Below are 20642 nucleotides of genomic sequence, written 5' to 3'. Positions count from 1 at the left end.
TGATGTATTCACCACTGGCAGCAGCAAGATGACAGTGGATGAGAAAGACTGGATTCGTTCTTCCACATCATCACTATTTTTGGGTAAGGAGACGCTTGCAGAAGTCTCATCTGTACCGGACACCCAAAAAAGAGCATCGTCAGGACCAGGCCACTGCAGCACTCCTGATCCCAGTCACTAATAACACTTTATGACAAATAGGGTTATCTCTCATTTCAGCAGATTTCTGGAGGAAGTTTTCACTGCATGAAAATTTTAAGTGAAACCCGATATAAACTGATGGTAAACAAATTAATATTAGTTAGTATATATTTCATATCGTACTCTAAAATTTTTAGCAGAAAAAACTACAGACGGGACACATTTTCCTAAGATAATCCTAAAAGGATTCCAATCTATCTTACTAAGTTATAGTGAAACCCATTTTTTTTTTGTTCCAAGTTAAAAAAAACACATTTGAAGAAAAGGTACAGTGCTTATATTATCATTATGGTTGCAAACATTTATTTGCTGGGAAACTGCAAGTATTGGAAATTCAGTACAATAGCGTCCCAGAGTGCAGCGCACATTATACACCATTTATTTCTTCAATCATGAGTGCAACAAATACTCATGGTTGATCTTGAACTCTGTCTGCCCACCAATGAAATAGTTTCATAAATTGGCTCAGCTAAAAGTAAACATTCAGATACCACAAAGGAGGAGAAGAGTTTGCCCCAGTAGAAGCGTTAATGACAGTCCATCCTTTTCAGGCTAGAACCAGAAAAGAAATGACCATTATCTCAGGTTTTACAACACAAAGTTGCAATGTATCTGAAGTTAACAGAAGCTTCAGTCACGCTCTTCACATCCTCGCTATACCTTTCACAGACTTGAATATTGGCTGTAAAAAGGAAAATCATCCAACAGCGTATTAAGCGGGCAACTGTCACATTGGCTGTAATGTCACAGTTTGCTTTCATAGTGGAAAAAACTACCACTTCCTCCAAACAGACCCGAAAATTTCTACTCAGTTTGTGTCCAATTATTTTGGGATTCATTCTTTCTTTGCTGTACCTTTTCCACAGTGAAGATGGGATTATAATATCACAAGCCAACTTCCTTTATGCTATTCATCAAGTCATTCTCTGTGGAAATGAGAAATTAACTCATTTAAATTAAATTTATTTTAAAGGCATATCCATTAGTTCTGCTGATTTTTCCTGTCAGGAATTCCATCTGGAAACATACTTAGAAGACAACAGCAATATTTTAGGACTAGTCTGAAACATTATATGATTCAATGGAAAGGAAATAAAACTGCTCTGAAGAAAGTTTTGTCTGGGTTTTTGGCAATGACAACATACCTAATCAGCCAAGCTTTGACAAAACTATTCCCATATGAACGTCCAAAGGAGCCCTGTGAAGCTACCCCAAAGTTTCCTTTAGTTCTCACATACTCCCAAATACCAATGTTCATGTCTGCCACTGATTAATACAGTACTTCGTTCCAAAACGCAATTATCCCATTGACCTTTTGCACCGTGGAAACAAGCAAGCCTATGGGTCAATGTTCTATAATCACATTTTTGTCCTAATAGTTGCCTTAATACACACAGGCTTTATACATAGGCCTGGAATCCAGTCTAGATATTGCCCTTTATTAAATTTCAGAGAACTTCCAGTAACAACGTCATTATAGTGAAGAAATGCTCTCATGACACAGTAAAGCCTGGATGAAGAAGCTGTAAAGAAGTTTTTTACTGTGCAACCTTTGCCAAAAGTATACTCCAAGAATCCACATCTACATTGTTCCCCTCTCAAGTTCCACCTTCAAAGGTTATTCCCCGCTTTCTGAAAATAAGGGGAGAGACTTTAATGGAAGAGGAAAAAAGAAAATCTTTTGCGGTTGTAAGGAATGGGTGTATGCAGCCGACATACTTATGTACTTACACATCACCTACACTGTTTCAAAGCTTTTTAAAACTAGCAAAACAAGAAGAAAACTCAAAGCATCCATATTCTTTGCAGATGTACTGCAAAGACATAATTTACCTCTAGAATACTTGGCCAATTTAAGCTTTCTATAGTCCTTGGTAAACTGGAATGTGTGGTTTTTAGAATTACCATTTTTGTGATTATCATTTTTTAGAACCAAGCATGCATCAGTGCCTTCAACCATCACTGCAGGTCTTGTAAATACTACGTCCTAGTTACAGGCGCAGATAACAAACCCCTCCTATGCTCTCTACTCACCTGTAAACATTTTTGTAACAGCTTTACTCTGCTTGCGGGCAGAACACAGGAGGAGCAGCCAGGGAGGGAAGAACTCAAAGTGGCCAGCTAAAAGCTCCGCTATTGTTCCAGATAAACTTGTGGAAGTCTGTTCACCCTCGGAAACGTTACAGCCCTCGTCAACCGAATCTACAAGCAAGAAGAGGCTCTGCTGAGGGGGCTTCATTCCCAAGAGAGGGAGCAGAATGCACCTGTAAGGAACATGAAACAAAATCAGTATTTTAAATACCTTTAACAACACATTGACTATCATATAGTCATTCAAGTTGAAGTTATGATCAACTTAAAATGCAAAGTTATTTTTTTAAACAGTCCAAGGCATTTTTTTAAATAGTTACCACAGAAAACACAGAGGTAGACTGAACTAACAGAAATAGAGACAGTTTGAACAGTCAGTGATGTAATTCTTTCTTAGGCAATATTACTTTTTAATGAACTTACAATTTCTAACAATACTTTAAAATGATGTAATGTTGTTCGAGGCTCATTAGAAGACTTGGAAAAAATGTTGCTTTACTAAAAAAGAAGCTACTTGGCCTAAAGTTTAAGAACTTTGTTACTGTTGTCTCTGCCAAACTTGTTATTATTGCTTATCAGAAACTAATAGCGAACAATAGTTGGTCATGAAACAAACGTCTAAATAAAAGACACATGAAATATCCTAACTCAAAGAGTTCAAGCCTGAATGAATAACAGTTTTACAAAGAACCATACCTTCACAAATGAAATGCAAATTAATTTAGTAGCAGACTGAGGCATTTGGTAGTGACTTTGGTGTATTAGTTTTTATTTATATTGAAGTTGCCAAGTTCCTATTACCGGGAAAGGATCCTCCGGATGCTAGCATCTACACCAACACATCTGGCTACGCAGCTAAAGATCTCAAATCTGCATGTATTGTTGCCCCCCTTAACGGTACTCCACTCCGCACTTACGTGTATTTTCACATAGCTACTACATAACGGTCACACGTCTATCCAGTATTTCCACGTTACGCTACTGTTTTTTGGGAAACTTCATCATGATTTAGGCCTGTAAGTTTCACTGACTAAATTATCTTTAAATACATTTGGCAAGTAAACTTTGACTTTATAGTAAAAAGATTCAGGAAATGAAATGAGGTGAGAAAAATACGTATCTAACAGTTTACTCTCTTTTATAGATTTGTTATTTGCACGTGTCCAGAAGGCATGCACATTGTAAGTATTTTTTGTTTTACTCAAGACCATAGTAATCTTTTTTTCATTTGTTTTACTGAACAAATTTATCTTCAGAAGACTTTGATCAACACATTATTACCTGCCAAGCATTTAAATTGGAATATAGGCAAATCTTGCCTGTTAATGGAAGAACGCAACCCACTTCAGAAATGACTGTTAAGCACTGTTAGTGGAATGTTGGTTGTCTTCTGACTGAGAAAATTGCAAAATGGAAACAGAGTGGTGCACCTTTCATGTCCAACAGTAACAGCAGAATCTAGGAGCAGACTAGGTGATCACACTTGGAGAAATTGCCCCAAAGGTATAAAAAGGAAGCACAAAATACTTGTGTTCTTAAAGTATTCAGTATTAAATAGATTTTAAACCCCTAACACTGCGCCTCCCCCCCCCTTTTTTTTTTGGATGCGCAAGACTACTGAGAATTCTTTGGTATTCCCCAGCTAGTTACTCTTTCAGAAGATGCCTGAAGTACAACTAAAATCACTGTTCGCTAAGCTGGGAAGTTAAGCAGCTACCAATTTACAGAACAGGAAATTAAAGTAGCCATAAGGTTAAAATTACTTTCCTAAGTGATGCCAATCCCACAATGAAAGGAAGCAGTTGGAAATGACCACATTTTCCACCCTTTCCCCCACCAGAATGCTGCCTTGCCCCCTCAGCTATTTAGGTCAAGGCATTTTCCCTGCAACATTTCTTCTTCTATCAAACCAGTTTTCTTTTCACATAGTTCTCGATGTGAAATTATTTTTCGAGTATGAATTTTACTATGAGATATGAAGAAATGGTAATGGTGTCTTAAATTAAAATCTCACTTGAAATCTGAATGACCCTAACGAAATGCCTCCAAAATATCTTAGGAGCATCCGACAACATTCTTGTGTCAGTATTTACCTGTTGGCAATACCAGCAAGAAAAGCTAACCATCATGTCTGGGAAAGAGTCCCAAATCATTCTGCGTAATTCCTGCAGTACGCAGCAGTTTGCTGTAGTAGGTCAAATCAAAAGGTTCACCCTGCTTCCAAACAGGGTTGAAACAAGATGTCTGAGGAATAATGTAAGCACCGGGCAAGCATGAAACCACGTTTTCCCAGAACTCTCAGGGACCGCAGCAAACAGTGCTTCCAGGGACTTTCTCAACCAGAGGTTCAGTCTCTGCATTTAACATCCCTTAACTGACTGTGCTTCCACAGGTTTGTCTGTCCTGGTTTTGGCTGGGATAGAGTTAATTTTCTTCCTAGTAGCTGGTATAGTGCTGTGTTTTGGATTTAGGATGAGAATAATATTGATAACACACTGATGGTTTAGTTGTTGCTAAGTAATATTTACACTGGTCAAGGACTTCTCAGCTTCCCATGCTCTGCTGGGTGCACAAGAAGCTGGGAGGGGGCACAGCCAAGATAGTTGATCCAAACTGGCCAAAGGGCTATTCCATACCATATGGCCTCATGCTCAGTATAGAAACTGGGGCGAGTTGGCCGGAGGGCAGCGATCGCTGCTCGGGGACAGGCTGGGAGTGGGTCACTGGGTGGTGAGCTGTTGTATCACTTGTTTTTTCTTGGGTTTTGTTCCTCTCTCACTCTCTTGTTGTTTTCCTTTTCACTACAATTTATTATTATTTTCCAGTTATTAAACTGTTCTTATCTCAACCCACGAGTCTTCTTACTTTTTGCTCTTCCGATTCTCTCCCCCATCCCACCAGGAGGGAAGATGAGCGAGCGGCTGCGTGGTACTTAATTGACAACTGGAACTAAACCACAACATTGTCCAAGTCTTCTATGAACTGATTTAAGCCTTTGGCGTCCACAACATCCCGTGGCAGGGCCTTCTGCAGCTTAGTCACACTGCATGAAAAAAATCACTTCCTTTGTAGTTTTAAATCCAAAACATCCTTGTTTCATTTGATACCCTTTTGCTTCTGTGCTGGAATGGACAGTGAGCAATTATGCCATATTCACCTCCTCCATGCCGTCTGTCATCTTCTGACTTTTATCACAGCCTCCCCGAGCCGTTCCTTTCCAAGCAGAAGAGTCCTAGCATATTGATGGTGCTTCATAAAAAGCTATTCCACAGACCCTTGTCTCCCTGTGTTCTGCTTTTTTCCACTACACAATACCTGTATTTCTTTAGCTTAACATAACTTAAATTCCAATAGGAAACATGTATATATGTATGTATACATGCGTATACATACACATACATGCATATAAGAAATGAGGCACAATGACTTCTCCCAGCTTACAGCAATATTATTACAAGTGTGGCATTGACAAGACATTGATAGAGCTTTCTCTTAAAGTGCCCTTAGAAACTCTTTGATAAACTTCTGTTCTTCCTAGACATTTTATATCTCTTGAGTTCAGAGTAGATGCCAAGTAACATAATAGTGAAACTTGTCAGAGACCGTAAGTGCTGTGCTAATTTACCAGAATTCACATTATGTTTACCTCCATAACATGACTTAGTAATTCCACTCCCCTACAATTTCTTGCTTGCATAGGAAAATTACATAAATCAAAACAGAATTAACAATGTCTTAAAGTACTTCCGTAAATGGTGATTCATCTACAGATTGTTGTAACAGATTGCTTAATTTGCAGAGTGCCTCTCAAAAGATTAGAAGTTGATTTTCTTTACCTTCTGAAAGGATAACAGCTTTATCTTTATAACTTTTATATTCAATACAGATATAAAAGTGGTCATCATTACGGAAAATTTCTGAAATAGAAATCGTGATTTAAAACAACAAAATTAATTAGTCAGTAAAAATACAAAATCTCTAGAGAAAACAGCGCAATTAGGTATTTTAAATGATGGAATTCATTTTAATGGCAGTGTAATGACTTATTTATGCAGAGCAAAGATGTTTTACATGCTCTCTAGCAAATAAGGAGTCCTCAGAACAATGAGCCATCCCACAGAATTCTTCAGGATTGCTACCGAGTTGACTGAACCCACGCAAACATGATTTTCCACATATGGAAGGAATATATACAGGCTATGCTGAAGTTCTGCTTATGATTATCCTTGAGATTTTTAGATTGGATCCACAAAAATACCAAAGACACAAAAGAACAAAGTAGAAAGATACCAGTGTTGTCCACAAATGCTGAAAAGAGAGTCAGAGCAGAATGCTCATACTTGCTTAAAAAAAAAAAAAGCAAACACACACACGCCAAATAACAATTAATGAGTGGTTCTAGGAGCAAAAGAAGTTCTAAATCCCAGTTTCTTATGAACATGTGCCTCATATTTGATTGTCTTTGGTGTATAGGAAATTCAGTTCTGTCCCCACTTAAATTGTTTGATGCCTGTTACAGTGTGAACATAGTTTATCCCTAAAAGGATTCCCTTTTCTCTATCCAGCTGCTAGCATTCACTACTGACAGAGAACAAGTGTATAAAACTCATCTCCTAAACTAGCCAGAAGCAGCAAGAAAAAAAAAAAAGACACCTCCTCCTCCCCCCCCCCCCCCCCCCCCATTTGTCAGACTCTAAGCACTGCTAGTTTTAGCAAAGCATGAAATATTTCACATTTCATATACAAATGACTGATTTGGAAACCTGCTTAACTACTACTGCAGCTCTTATCTTTCTTTTTCTACATCAGTATGACAATTCTTTAACAAGCTGCTTTTTGAGTCACCTTGTCGCCAATAGATTACAGTTTAGCACTTGTATTTCAGCTACAGTCGCTGATGCCAAGAAGAACCATCCCAGAGGTCTGAGTCGGGAATTTACAAACTCTGCTCTTTTCAAAGAAAGTTTGTAAAAAAGCAGACAATATCATTATCCCACACATAGCCTTCTTTGCTTTCTCCTCTTGCTTTTTTGCAAATGCTTCTACACCAGACTCCTTGAGCAAATTCACCAGCTATTTCTCATATTCCTAATACCTGCATATTAAATTAGCCCCCCCCAGTTATTGAAGGGTGAACTTTTCCTCCTCATTTTAAACTATTAGATGCCGCCAAACTTTTTTATTCAGAGGAAAAAAATCTCTGTAAACTACAGCTAGGGAGCCAGCTTCAGGATTAATTCTGAAAGCAGGCACGCACCCTGCACTCTTGCAAAGGTGGAATGTGAAACTTGATTTTGCATCCACAGACCAAAACCATAACATTTTCACCAGTGTTATGGAGCGAAGTCTACTGTCCTCTTTCAAGCTTTGCTGCTGCCTTTGCCAAGCCTGCGGTGAGCCTCCGAAATGGTGTAAATGCAAAATCAGAGCGGTACGGTGCTCTGAGCAGACCCCCGGCCCATGGAGCAGACCCCCACCGCAGGCTGGCAGGCCCCCCAGCCCAGTGGAGCACACTCTCTTCTACACCAGGTCAGCGCGATTGAATGGGTCAGGGATACACTTCTGCCCACACACAAATTCCTTCGGGCTGGCTAGCAAGAAAGGACCCGTATTACCCCAAGCACGCAAGCAGCACACTTCAACTGCAGCTAATTTATGCTCAGACTTTGCATATGTTGTCCTCTACTCCCACTCTGCCCGCCTAAGTTTTTCTTATGTACCGAGAGAATGGCACTGTGCTGTGTGTTCTGGTTTGAACCATGTGCAACGTTATCACTCTGAATGTGGCTGGATCCACTGCTTGGGTTGTATTTTTTACTGTTGCATTTTGTCAGGTTGGAAGGAACAATCTCTCATTGGCAGTGCTGCAAGGTAAAACACACCACTACAGGACATGAGCACAAGAAAAGTTAAGGCAAACATCCCAAATAGATTATTAAAAATGGTGCTAAGTGCTCCAAGTGATGTTTATTGCTGTCAGGTAAGGTTGCCCTTATGCTCTACGTCAGCTTATCTCTCTCCCCCACTCTATTTTTGGGAATTCTAAAATGTTAGGAAGTTGGCATTCTCCTGCTCGAGTTCACCAGCACCTCCCTGCCGAGATCCCCGCACAACATCTTCTTTCCTAAAGACTATTTGTGTTTCAAAAAGGAAAGCAATATTCATTGTCAGCGAGACAGTTAATATGTGATATATACAGTTAATTAATATAAATGTCACTATTCGCAGTCACAAGAAACAGTAGTGCCAGTAGGCAATCACACAGAATAACAGAAAATAGCTGCAAACTCCATGAGGGTTGTAATTCCTTGGAATTGAAGGAATTCCTTGAGGATTGTAAACACAAGCTGAAAAAATGTATTCATAATACCTTGGATGAATAGGTTTGGCGATTACCAGCAACATGGTGGAGCTGATCAACTGATATCAGTAATCGAGGTTACATTGACTTTTACCTGAATTTATTATTCTATTGGCAAATTTTTGCCAATAGAACCTTATAAAACATCCACCTTACATGTGAGAGACAACACAGTGCTGTCCTCTGTATGAGATCTGAATGCCTCCTAGAGTTTACAAAGAAATTGCTCATCTGCACATTTGATCTAAAGAATTATTGAAGATTAAAATAATGGAGGAATATACCTATATATATACATATAGGATGATATCTCTTTAGGTACTGTTAAACTCTTCATATATATATACAGTGTATAACAAAATAGACAATTCTTCAAACGCTAGTCTCAATGTTCAGAAAAGCAGACAAGCATCTTCCTTCTTACGGGTGGTTTACAACATGATGTATCACAGCAGTTTGCCATGTAATTTTTAAGACACTCATTTCCATTTATGTTATATCAGAAAATGAAGTACATAGTGAAACTGTAAATAAGCCAACTATATTTATATCATGTTGTAGTAATTTTTGCCAGCAATATAAGTAGTGGGATTTTTGCCTAAAAATCACACACAGAGACCTAGCAAAAATCCTAACCGGTAAGTGGAAACCTGATGCTGCCTGTGCCAGCTCTGAATGAGGTGTAGCAGAAGCTCCATCTTCCCCAGCCCACTGCTGGGGGACATGCAGGGAAGGAGAAGGCTCTCTAGGGCAGTTCAGAGGTGGAGGTGCTGCATGACAGCAAAAGGGGAAGGAATTACATTATACAGGCATTAGAGGGGAGCCCAGCCCATTGCAAGATACCCAAGGGTGCAAATCTATACACAATAGGGTTTTCAATACTTCCACTGCTCATGAAATAAACATAAAAGCTTGAAAATGTGTAAGAACACAAAACAAAATGCAAAACTCCACATTTTTTTCAATCATCTGTACTTAAAAAATTCTCACAAGTGACAGTAAATACCCCACCTCGCTCTCCACTGTCTCATGAGCTTACAGACACATCTTCATTTGTATGTTATAATAATCCAGGGGTTGGTTAGCAGAATATAATCCATTAAGGATGTCCCCCCCCCAGTTTCCAATTTGCATTTAAAAGAATGAAGCCAGTGAAGATAAAGCTGTTAAAGACTGTTAGAAGCTCCAGCAAAGACAGACATATGCCAGTAGCTGAATTTTTCTCTTGCTTTCCAAACTGCATACGGGGCATAGGTCGCAATAAAAGAAGAAAAGGTAAATTTCCACTTCTAATAAAAATGACAATTTCTGCTGCTCAGTTGATGAAATATTACCCTCTTTCCGAGAAGACTTTCAGCAGCTGTATTCACACAGAAAGGAAAACAAGAGCGTCTTTACAAATTACTTGCAGTACTGTTTGTAGATGAGCGAGTTTTACTTTGTCCTATGACAAGGCATTTATGTCTTATGGATGACTGACAGTAAACAGTTTATTTACCTGCCTCGTAATGCATTCTGGCTAATGATTAAAAGGGAAATTCTAATCATCAAGTCCAATAGCTGCTTTCTGTATAATATCACCCTAATTCTTGGCATTATATACATGTGTAATACAGGCCTTGGCTTCTTACTAATTGCCCAGCTGCTCATACTGGTAATAACATCCTGAAAAGCATACACACAGGACCCTTAACAGTGGAAATATTCGAGAAATACAAGGTCTGTCAAGCATAGAACAGTTCTACACTTTAAAAGTTGCAAAATAAAACATATGGCTAAGTATGGCGAAAGTGAACTGACTCAGTTTGATGTGTGCACACCTGTGTACATACCGATGGATTCGATCAGGTTACTGAGGTACCTGTTCTGTTATTTTTCAACACGATAAAGCGTACTGCAACTGATTATGAGTTTCTGACAAAGTGCAATACTGGAATTATGCACACTCATGGACTACAGTATAATATAGATTGTTTCTAGTAACTTATTTATTTACAGGCTGCACAGAAAGACAAGGTGGCTCTAGCAGTTCTACTCAACTGCATTTAAGTCTTACGAAGGAAGAGGCAGAAAGCAGAAAAGAAAAAAAAACACTGAGAATCACCTATTGGGAAAGCTCTAGGTACAGTACAAGGATGTAAATCTAGGGTCTGGTCTTTTCAACAGCAGTGAATTAGAAACAGCAGGCAAGTCTTGTGTAATTCAGTACCTGATTTTGCAACGTCTTGTAGCAACCTGAGTTTTATCTGTAATTGTAAAGCAGACTTGCAGTCCCACCAGGAGAGCACAAAAGCTAGCTCCAGGGCATCAGGCCAGACAACAGCAAAGTTTATCGTAGAACCAGCGCCATCAGTCACACATAAACAGAGCATGCTGGACCACTGTGTATTGATTAGAGACCTCCTACTGTCTCACACAAATATATAGGTGAATTTTGTATATAAAGCATTGCCAGCAGATCTACTGGTGGATTTACTTGAAATCTCAGAAAACAGAAACCTTAGGAGCAAATATTTTGGTGTAATAGTTGGACTGCCTAGAGCAGTTTGCAAACAACTCAGCTATTATGAAGGACAGACAAGTGTAGCTGAAAACCATTCACACCTGCTACCATGAGCAGGTTGACACTCTCTATATATTTTTAAATGGAATATATTTGCCATATGTGCTAACATATACAATATGTTCTAAACTACTCAGAGTCTGACATACAAAAATCTGCGTCCCTACCAAAGGCAAAGAGGAGGAACATACAGGAAACAATGCAAATGTTTTCCTGAGCATGTAATATAAAGTAGTAATTTATTCTACACAAACTCTCCCAGTTGTTTTTTAGTGATGGAGAGGTCATCTAGGCCACTTCTCTGCCTACAGCCAGATCAGCTCTATGTCTGCCAGCCCTGAGAGATACTAATCTAGGCATTCCTAAAGACTTCCACTGATCAATACTTTGTCTCCCCATGCAATCTATTCCAGTGCTTCAATATTCTTATATTTGGGAAGTTTTCACCTTCCCCCCGGTGTCTAATCTTAACCTGCTTAACCTGTTTTCCTGCAAATAAACCTTGTACTTCTTGTCCTATTACTTGTGTTCCATGGATAACACAAGGGTCATTACAAGGAAGCCAGTAGTATCCAAAATTTATAACCATTTCCCTCTACTCAGTCAGCCAGACCATTAAGGAACACACTGAAAAGAGGCAGATGCAGGACAGACCTCCATGAAACCCAACATGATGTGCTTTGTCAGTATGAAAATGAACTACTGATAATTACTCCCTAAGTACAGTTACTCAACTCTTTTTACATGTAGCCAAATATAGTTCTACCTTGCACATAGCTTGTTTGCACGAGTCTCATGTAAGCATCGAAGCCTTCCTGGAGTCAAAATTGACATTTACGGTTACCCTTTATCCACAAGTACTATTACTCTGTCTCTTACAGAAAGAAGTTAGATTAGATTTGTCAAAACCAAACCATGTCATAACATGTTAGCTGTTTTTCAATGTTATCTTCCAGCTGCTTCCAAATAGTTTGTCTGATTATTTGTTTCAGCATTTTTTATTTCAATTGACACACTTCTAATTCCCCAATGCCTTTTTGTCCCTTTTTAAAGCAAGGCACTAAACGTACACCTTTTTCTTTCAAGTCTGATTTTTCAGCCATCCTGATAAAGATAACCTGTCCTTTGAAGATAATCAGTAACACTTCATAGGCTGAACAGTTTGAAAACATTTTACCTATTTTTTTTTTTTTTTGGTCCGGGCTATGTTTTTCTGTAATCTTACTTCTTTGTTGCTACTTTTAATTATGTTAGCTGACTGCAAAATGACTGTTTTTAAGAAAGGGCAATATACAGAAGCATTGAACATTTCAGCTTTCCCAGTGCTATCAATTTTTCCTCCCCAGTGAATAGCAGACCAACACTTGGTGGATATTACCTTCCTTCTGCTAACATATATATGGAATTATTTGTTATTACCAAACAAAACACATCTTGCAGGAAACATGAACAATGCACCTTGAACTTTCAGTTTTGCCCTCATTTTCACATTACTCTTTTGCTTTCATATTCAGTAGCTGATCTACTTTCTTTCTGCAGTCTTTCTTCTAGTGTTTAACACATGAATGATGAGGAGCTCAGTTTCACTAAATTGGACATTTAATATACTGCTTTGAGACTTCAGTGTTCTTTCCAGCTAATTCCTTTCTTTCATTATACTTGTCTTCATGAGATCTTACCCACAAATTATCTGAGGTCACCAGTATCTCCAAGTCCACTGCTTTTAGTTTGTCCTTCTTTCTCCTCCTCTTCTAAACATCACACATTTAAGACCATTTCATAGCCACTATCTCCAAAAGTTGCCTTTCATTTTCTCAGCTAGTTCTTTCCAACCTGACTGAAGCAAATATATCTTCCCACCAGCTATTTTCTCCTCTGACATTAGAAATATGGTCACTGATAGACTCCTGCTAATATATGCTTTCCCAGCTGATGTTCGTCTCCTATTTGTTTTGTTATTAAAATTTTTCAACTATATAGACATTATCATGCAAATTCTGTGCCTTGGAGAATTCCATTTGATATCTTAAAGAAGCTTAGCTTGCTTGATCTTGCCGGTTTGGTAGAGTAAAATATTTCTTTAGGAAAGACATGGTTTAGAGATGCGGGAATCTCTCTTAGCTATACTTTGCCAAAGCAGGTAAACTGTTAGATACACAACGTGGTCTAACAGGGTAGTTGACAGGTAGTCTTATTTACAGTCCATAAAAGGTAACTTTTACCAACAAACCTTTACATAGGTATCACACATAAAACTATCACCACGTGTAGTGTATATCTTCAGATTTTTTCAGTGGCTTTAACTTCTTTAGTTTATTCTAGAACTACAAGCAAGCATCCGATATACAAAGCAACTCCTAAACAAGCTATTTTTTTTTAAACATACCAGTTATGCAAGCTATCCTGACAGATCTTTTAGAACATTTAAATCAACCTTGGCTGTGTACTAATATTTCCAGTTCTGCTTGTTTACCCCATACCTTTTTTCCATTAGTATAAAGACACCTAAGGCATTTGATTAACTACTTCACTTATCTTCCTCTTTGTCCGTCCCATGACCCTATATGAATAACCCTATTTCCTCTCCTCCTCCACCCCCAGTTTTTGAGCCGTTGCCTAAGTTGCTGTTATTTATATGTACCCCTGGGATTTCTCATCCACCAGGTGTCGTTTAAAAGCTCTCTTTTATTAGGGTCAAAAAATCACTGCTTTTCTTTGTATTAAGCATCAATTAAATTCTCATTGTTTGTTCCCACAATTCAATCTCTTAAAAAAAAAAAAAAAAGAAAAGAAAAAGGTAGGGGTGTCAAAGAAAGGACACTTTACATCAAATGCATGAGGTGAACGCATCAAATCGGACTCACTGAAAACTATTATTCATTGAAATGAGAGAACTACCTATACTGCACCTTATTTTCCATACCTGTAAAGTTAGGATAATAACTAACTTTGTAAATATTCAGAAGTCTGGGGTTGAAATGCAACATGTAGGAGTGGGGTACCACAATAAGAAAACTAACAAGTTTATATATGCAACAGAATGTATTAAAATTACAGATTTAGTTTTAAATCATTTATGAAACCAAAGGTACAGCAAAGTGAAATATATAATCTTTTCAGCTTTCCCTATTAACTACCTGGTTCCTTAGCCATATAAAAATTAATATTTGTTTGTTAAACAAAAATGTATCTTCTTCTATGAGCAGTGTTATCTGAACACATTAGTATAGAACTGAATTGAAATTCTTGTAGCTTTACAGGCATTTGAATTTGTTGGTATTATTCTACGTTTTGGAGACAGACAAAATCCTTTTCTTTCTTCTGTCTCAATTTATGCAGAGCATAAACACAACTGAAGAAACAGATATTGCTTTCCATGTATACGACTGTATTTGTTGACATGAGAGAAATGCTAGCCACAAAAAAGAAACAGAAAAACCCCCTAGATGATACAGGTAGAAAACTGCACTGAATCGATTCAATTGTGTGGCTTTTCTCAGGCTATACTCTACTTTACTGTCCAGCCAGCCCTACGTTCTATTATTCCATACCCGCATAACAAAAGACAATGCCATAATGTACACGATACAAAACCAACCACCGTTATTACTGCAGTTCAGTCTGACAATCCCCAAATTAATTACATTTTTCCTATGCAGTTGATTCCAAAAGAAAAAAAAAAAATACATTACTGATTGGGAAGCACAAAGAAGAGGTGCTGCAGTGGCTATTTCAGCAGTAAGCTGTTTCTCCAGAACAGGGGGTTCTTGAATTGCCTGCCTGGAGGAACCAGGATAAACAACAATACCTATTTTGAAATCTTGATCATTGCCTAATTGAGTTGCTCTATACCTGCCTTTCTCGCTTCTTGCACATCATCATAAAGCATCCCACACTTCAACTGTTGAACTGATTGCAGGATTATACTGTCGAACCTCATTTTCAGAAAATCCTCTGCACAAATACCAGATGAAAAGCTGTTAAGATTTTACCTTACTAGTCAAGCACTTAAAACAGCTTTCCTCTTACGTTTGCATTACCACGTATCTTTTTCCATCTTATTTTATCAAGTACAAGGGACTATCCTAACCCTTAAGTGAACTGTCTTAGTTGAAGAGGCAACAGATGGAGCAGCTTTCGTGTGTTCCATTCAAAATTATTTTCCCGTACTCCCCAAAGTAGAATCCACAGCATATGTTCCTCATGCATCACTCTGGGTCCATATTAGTTACCTTGTGGGGTTTTTTTTCCCTCCCCCAACCCCAAGCAGATACAGTCTCTCTTAATTTGACTGTAAATCTCCTATTGATCCTTTCTCTATCTTCTCTGTAATTTTCTTTAAAAAACATTGTTAGGTTAGCACCATGTGAACCTGATTCTACTATCTTACAGCAGTGATGCATTCAGCTTTGGAACGGATTCTATAACTTTATATTTAGTAAGATCTATTTTTAGCCTTAACTAGAATAGAACAAGTGACAGAAACTACATCCTCCCCCCCCCCCCCCCCAATTTATACACAAAATGTTTACTGTAGATGGCAACTTAATCATAACTTAAAATAGGAGGTACTACCGAAAAAAGTATACCTGAAAATCATAAAAATCAAACTTAATGTGAATGTGCAGTACCTGCTACAAATCTTCTGGGGAAAAAAAAAATTTTTTTTCTTCATTTTTTAAGAGAAAGTAAGTGGAACGAAACTGAAGCAAAGGAAGCAGCAACACTCTCCAATATGAAACAAAGCAACTGAAACCAAACTGCTGCATACAACTGTCAAGGGAATGCAGTAAAAGTTTGGAAAGTTTACCTACGTGTTTCCAGACTACTCAAAACTGTGTTGGTACCACTGCCATCGCTTACAGCACTGCAACAGTGAGGCAACTTAACAGAAGAGTTCGTAACATTCTTCTCTCTCTTAAGAAGACTTTGTGTTGTTGACTACTTAAGTTTCCATCTAGTAGAGAAGGCAGAGTTGATATCCTTTGCTAATTTAGGGTAATTTACAACCATATAGGACACAATTTCTCTTATTGCAGATCAGCTGCACCTTACCTACAAACAAAGCTTTTTTTCCAATGGCCTGTTGAACTCTACTTCATGAAAGCGTGGATGGACAGCTTAGTGATTCTATCATGCTCACCATAACTGCAGGAGAGCTGATGTAGTTAAACCAAGACTTGTTAAGTAACTGCTTTAAGATGGAAATCATGTTGTAATCCCATTTTTAGCAGTTCCTCCTCATGACGTTCATTCATATCTGCCCATTACTGTCATCTCTATACTGCTGGTATTTTCCTTAACCAAACTAGAGCTTCTGAACAGGTTTCTGTTTCTTCCAGGACAACTCCATGATTCTTCAGATAACCTTAAATAAGATCCTGCCACGGCCCCTTCCTCTTAATCTCTTTTGCCTACTAAGATATCACGGATCTTTAGCACACAAGCTTGAGCATCTGTGCAGCCAGATGCTCATCTCCCCTTCTCTGCACGCACACCAGTATTACCAACTCTTGTTAGTATGTGACAAAGAAAAAAACACCAAGAAAGAGACATCATTGATGGGCCGCGGACCGAAAGTCCGCTTACCTATGATTCTTTATTCCCATTCTTCCTCCCACTCCCGTCAATTTAAACAGCATCATCCAAAACTGAGCCAAAAAGTTTGATCTCCTATCAACAACAAAGACCTTTTGGTCCTTGCTTTGTGTGAAGGTATCTGCAAACATGCAAGACAGAGAGGACTTTGATTGCAATTGTTTTGCCCCTTTCACTCCATCAGCTATGTAAATTTCCCCATTTGCCTTCTTTGCTTGATCTCATTTTCAGTTCTTCTTTCATGCTATCCCATCACATTTTGATGTCATCAAGTGCACCAGGAACCTACCCACCTACATTCTTTGCAGCACCTCCTCTGCAATACCTTTGAACACCTATATACAACTCAACCCTTATTTCAACACAATTCTTTTCTTAAATTTTTTTTTCAATCACACTTGCCTTTTTTCCTAATTATTTCTTTTTGAGCAGTAATTCTTCAATCATGAAGTGTTTCTGCATTAACTATTCAAAACATTCCTGCTCCTAGACAATGATAGAAGATTTCTCACCATTCCCAGTGTATTGTAGGCATCATCGTGCGGAAGAAACTGAAACCTCTTCAATGCATTGCTTCACTAACACTTTCAGGAGGCGATATTTCAATACTATCTTTTCCCAGTATATTAGACACACTAAGTCCTTTCTACTTCACAATCCGCCAAATCCTTTTCATTTTTTCATTAAAAAGGAAGAAAAGAAAAGAAACTTAAACCCTTGCACAAGCTATGAACATGTGCATAGAAAACTGGAGGGAAGGGAAATAATTAGCAAGTGAGAATTGCTATGAAGGTCCATCTAACTAAACAGCTTATAGGAAAACCTGTAAGGTTTAAGACTGAGCCAGATAGATTAAAGGCAAAATGTTAATGCCTATAGAAGTAGAAGACAAAAAGGTCTATGTAAGTTGTCATTATTAAAATGCCTTAGGGAAACTTTCTTATGGTAATTTAAACTGAAAAGGTTAAAACCTTAAATGGTATTATGTTCAGTCTGTATGCAGTACTTCCATACAATGAAAGAAGAACATACAACTTGCTCTTGCAGAAACACTAACTGTTGTTATGTGACCCGTTAACTCCACAGATTTAAGGGAAAAGCCTAAAGAGAAACATGCCACAAAGTACTTAAGCTTCAGGCAATGCTCAACTTTTAATAGTCTAGAGAGCACCAGAACACGGCGTTTTCTATGAAACCTAGTGTCAGAAGTCTAAAGCATCAGTTACATGTACATACTAGGAATCAGAAGCTCCATCAGAGTCAAGATGCTCTCCCAAGAGTGAGTTTATGAAATATCAATTCACCTTCTGCAACTTCACTTTCACTGAGCTGGAAATACAAGCTGAGTTAGCAGATTCTTTTTAACCTCTTGTGCATGCTCTTAGAAAAATAGTTTCTCATCTCACCCATGAATTGGTATGATCTTTAGTTGGTGAATAATTAAAATGTCGACAAATGTTGTGTTTACTAGAAGTCTCTATAATATACATGACAAATACGTAAATACTTACAAATTAACAGACTCATACCACACAAAAGTGAAAGTCAGCACAGAAACTATTCATAATTACTTGAACTGTTGTAACTAGTAAGCTACATTGAAGACAAGTAGCATTTTACCACACATGTAGCATTAATACACTGTAGTTGTTCACACCTTCACAGTACACCATCACAGGCGAGGTATGCGGTTCAGCGCAATACTTTTTTTTCGTACTGTTCCTTACTTCTTTCATACAGACTGTCTTGTTCACCATTTTTCTTCATTAGATCTCAAAAGATCTTTTGATCTTGCAGATATCGGCTTACATGTAGCTGCTTCCTATAAAGAGTCGTAAAAGGCTTTGTGCTGTGAAGTCTGTCTGCTATTTTTAATATTTTATGTCTTTCACTACACAATCACTAAGTGTAAGCCTCCACGATACGAAGATCAATCGACTAGGCAGCTAAAGACTGTAAAACTGTCCAGTCTTTCTAACGAAATCCATAGGAATAAACTTATTTAAACTAAAAAGTACCTCAGCCACTTGATGTTGCAGGTACATATTTTTGACACAAACTTTCTTCAGCAGAAATGAGATACTAAAATCAAATTATAATTATTCCATTATGATTGAGTACATAGTACTGTCAGTGATAAACAGGCATGTGCTCCTTATGTTTTGGCATGACTATGTTTGACAGTCTCAAGTTTTTCAAAAAGCAGAGAGACTTAAATCCTTTCATGAATCTAGCCTTAAACCACACAGAATTCAAAGCTTGTCATTCCAACACCCAGCTTCTGTGGAATCTCAAACTCAGACTAGAAACAGGCAGAAGACTACATGGGAGAGACCACCGAGAACCTCCCTTGCTAGAGCACTGCTTGCAGTTCTCGTTTGGCATGCTGCAGGTGCCGAGATCTTGAACAACCCATCGATGCACCACAGGAAGTCTACAAAAAGGTAGCTAACGCAAACCAACTTGCTTTTAACTGAAATGAGCTTGCTTTTAACTGAAAATGGTTACGGCTCCTACTAAAAGCAGAATTCAATCTTGTACCAGATCAAGCTCCTCTGGGCTAGGATCCAAGTAGCTTCAGGATTCTAGTCAAGCGTAAGTGAAAGATGTAGGAATGGACAAAATTCTGGGAAAGTAGCATGTTGCGTATTTACACATCTAAAATGTTGCTAAGAAAAATTCCTTTTGGATATAGAAAACTTCATTCAGCTAAGGGATTTTTTAACATCACATTCTTAGGTGTGACCTCTGAGAAAAGACTAACAAGTTGGAATTATTTAATTTAAAGATGAGATGAAAGAGCATAAAGCAGTATTCAAATATGTAAAAGGCTGTCCCAAAAAGAAAAGAAGAATCTGTTCTCCATGCCTCTGGAGAACACTGTTCAGTAGTAACAAGCTTAGATTATAGCAAGAAAAAAAACCCTCAGGTTAGACATATGGAAATTTTTTTCTGATAAGAACTGTGAAGCATAAGAGCAGATGAAGCAAGCATCTCAGAAACAGACTTGGTTTCTTCTGCCTGGGGAAGGAGATGGTGGACTTGATTTTCTGAGGTCCCTTTCCAACCTTCTCCCTCGACACTGAAATCAGTCACTTGCACATTTGAACTTTACATGTGGTAAATGAATAAAACACACTGGAAGTTTAACAACTTTCTTCTTTAAAGGGTCTTGTAAATTAATTCATTATGCATTCAGATCTTTCTTCACATGAAACAGGATACAGTTAGTGCTTGGCTTTGTTTCTACCATTTATAGCTCTACAAAATTAGAGAGTCTGACAAGATCTATGTTCACACTCTCCCTGTAACCGTTGCAAAGCTACAGCTACCAAGATTGTACTGGAGCTGCAGAAACAGAGGGAAAGGTTGTGTAGCAGCCCTTTCCAGAAGAAAGGAGAAGATTAGAGAAAAACATGTAGATCACTTCCAGACAGTCTTTGAGACGGGTGAGAAAAGTCAAGGCATTTCTTTTCTATAAAAAGATTAATACTGAATTACTAATGGCTTATAGAATAAATTGATAGAAATCTCAGCAGCTTTTGAGTTTCTGGTGGCCCAAGCTCAGGCATCTAGAACTGTCTCCAATGTGCTGCCTCTCAGAGTATCTTTTATTTCAATCCCTCCTAAGCTCATGGTAAAAACAGACCGAGAAAAGTAGCCCAAATATCACATGCTACCACCTCACTCCCTCCAGAGCAAAGTTAATACTGCTTATTTTCACAACAGTCACAGAACTTTGGGTGCTACAAACAGCAACAGAAATACGTACTGTGGTTAATTCACTAGAAAGGAAAACTCAAGGTTTGTAAAGTATCAAAGACTAAC

General features: G+C 38.1%; 1 protein-coding gene across 1 annotated transcript in view; it reads right to left on the bottom strand.

The window, feature by feature from the left end:
• Positions 1-20642, bottom strand: part of ANKRD50 (ankyrin repeat domain containing 50) — a 44477-nt gene that overhangs the window by 15481 nt on the left and 8354 nt on the right. The window contains exon 3 of the mRNA XM_075501122.1: positions 2236-2465. Within this exon, the coding sequence (XP_075357237.1) occupies positions 2236-2465 (230 nt within the window). The remainder of the gene's footprint in view (positions 1-2235; positions 2466-20642) is intronic.

This window comes from Mycteria americana, chromosome 4, assembly GCF_035582795.1.
Source record: "Mycteria americana isolate JAX WOST 10 ecotype Jacksonville Zoo and Gardens chromosome 4, USCA_MyAme_1.0, whole genome shotgun sequence".
Lineage (NCBI taxonomy): Eukaryota > Metazoa > Chordata > Aves > Ciconiiformes > Ciconiidae > Mycteria > Mycteria americana.
Note: the sequence above shows the minus strand (reverse complement) of the source record. Positions and strands in the feature narration are given on the sequence as shown.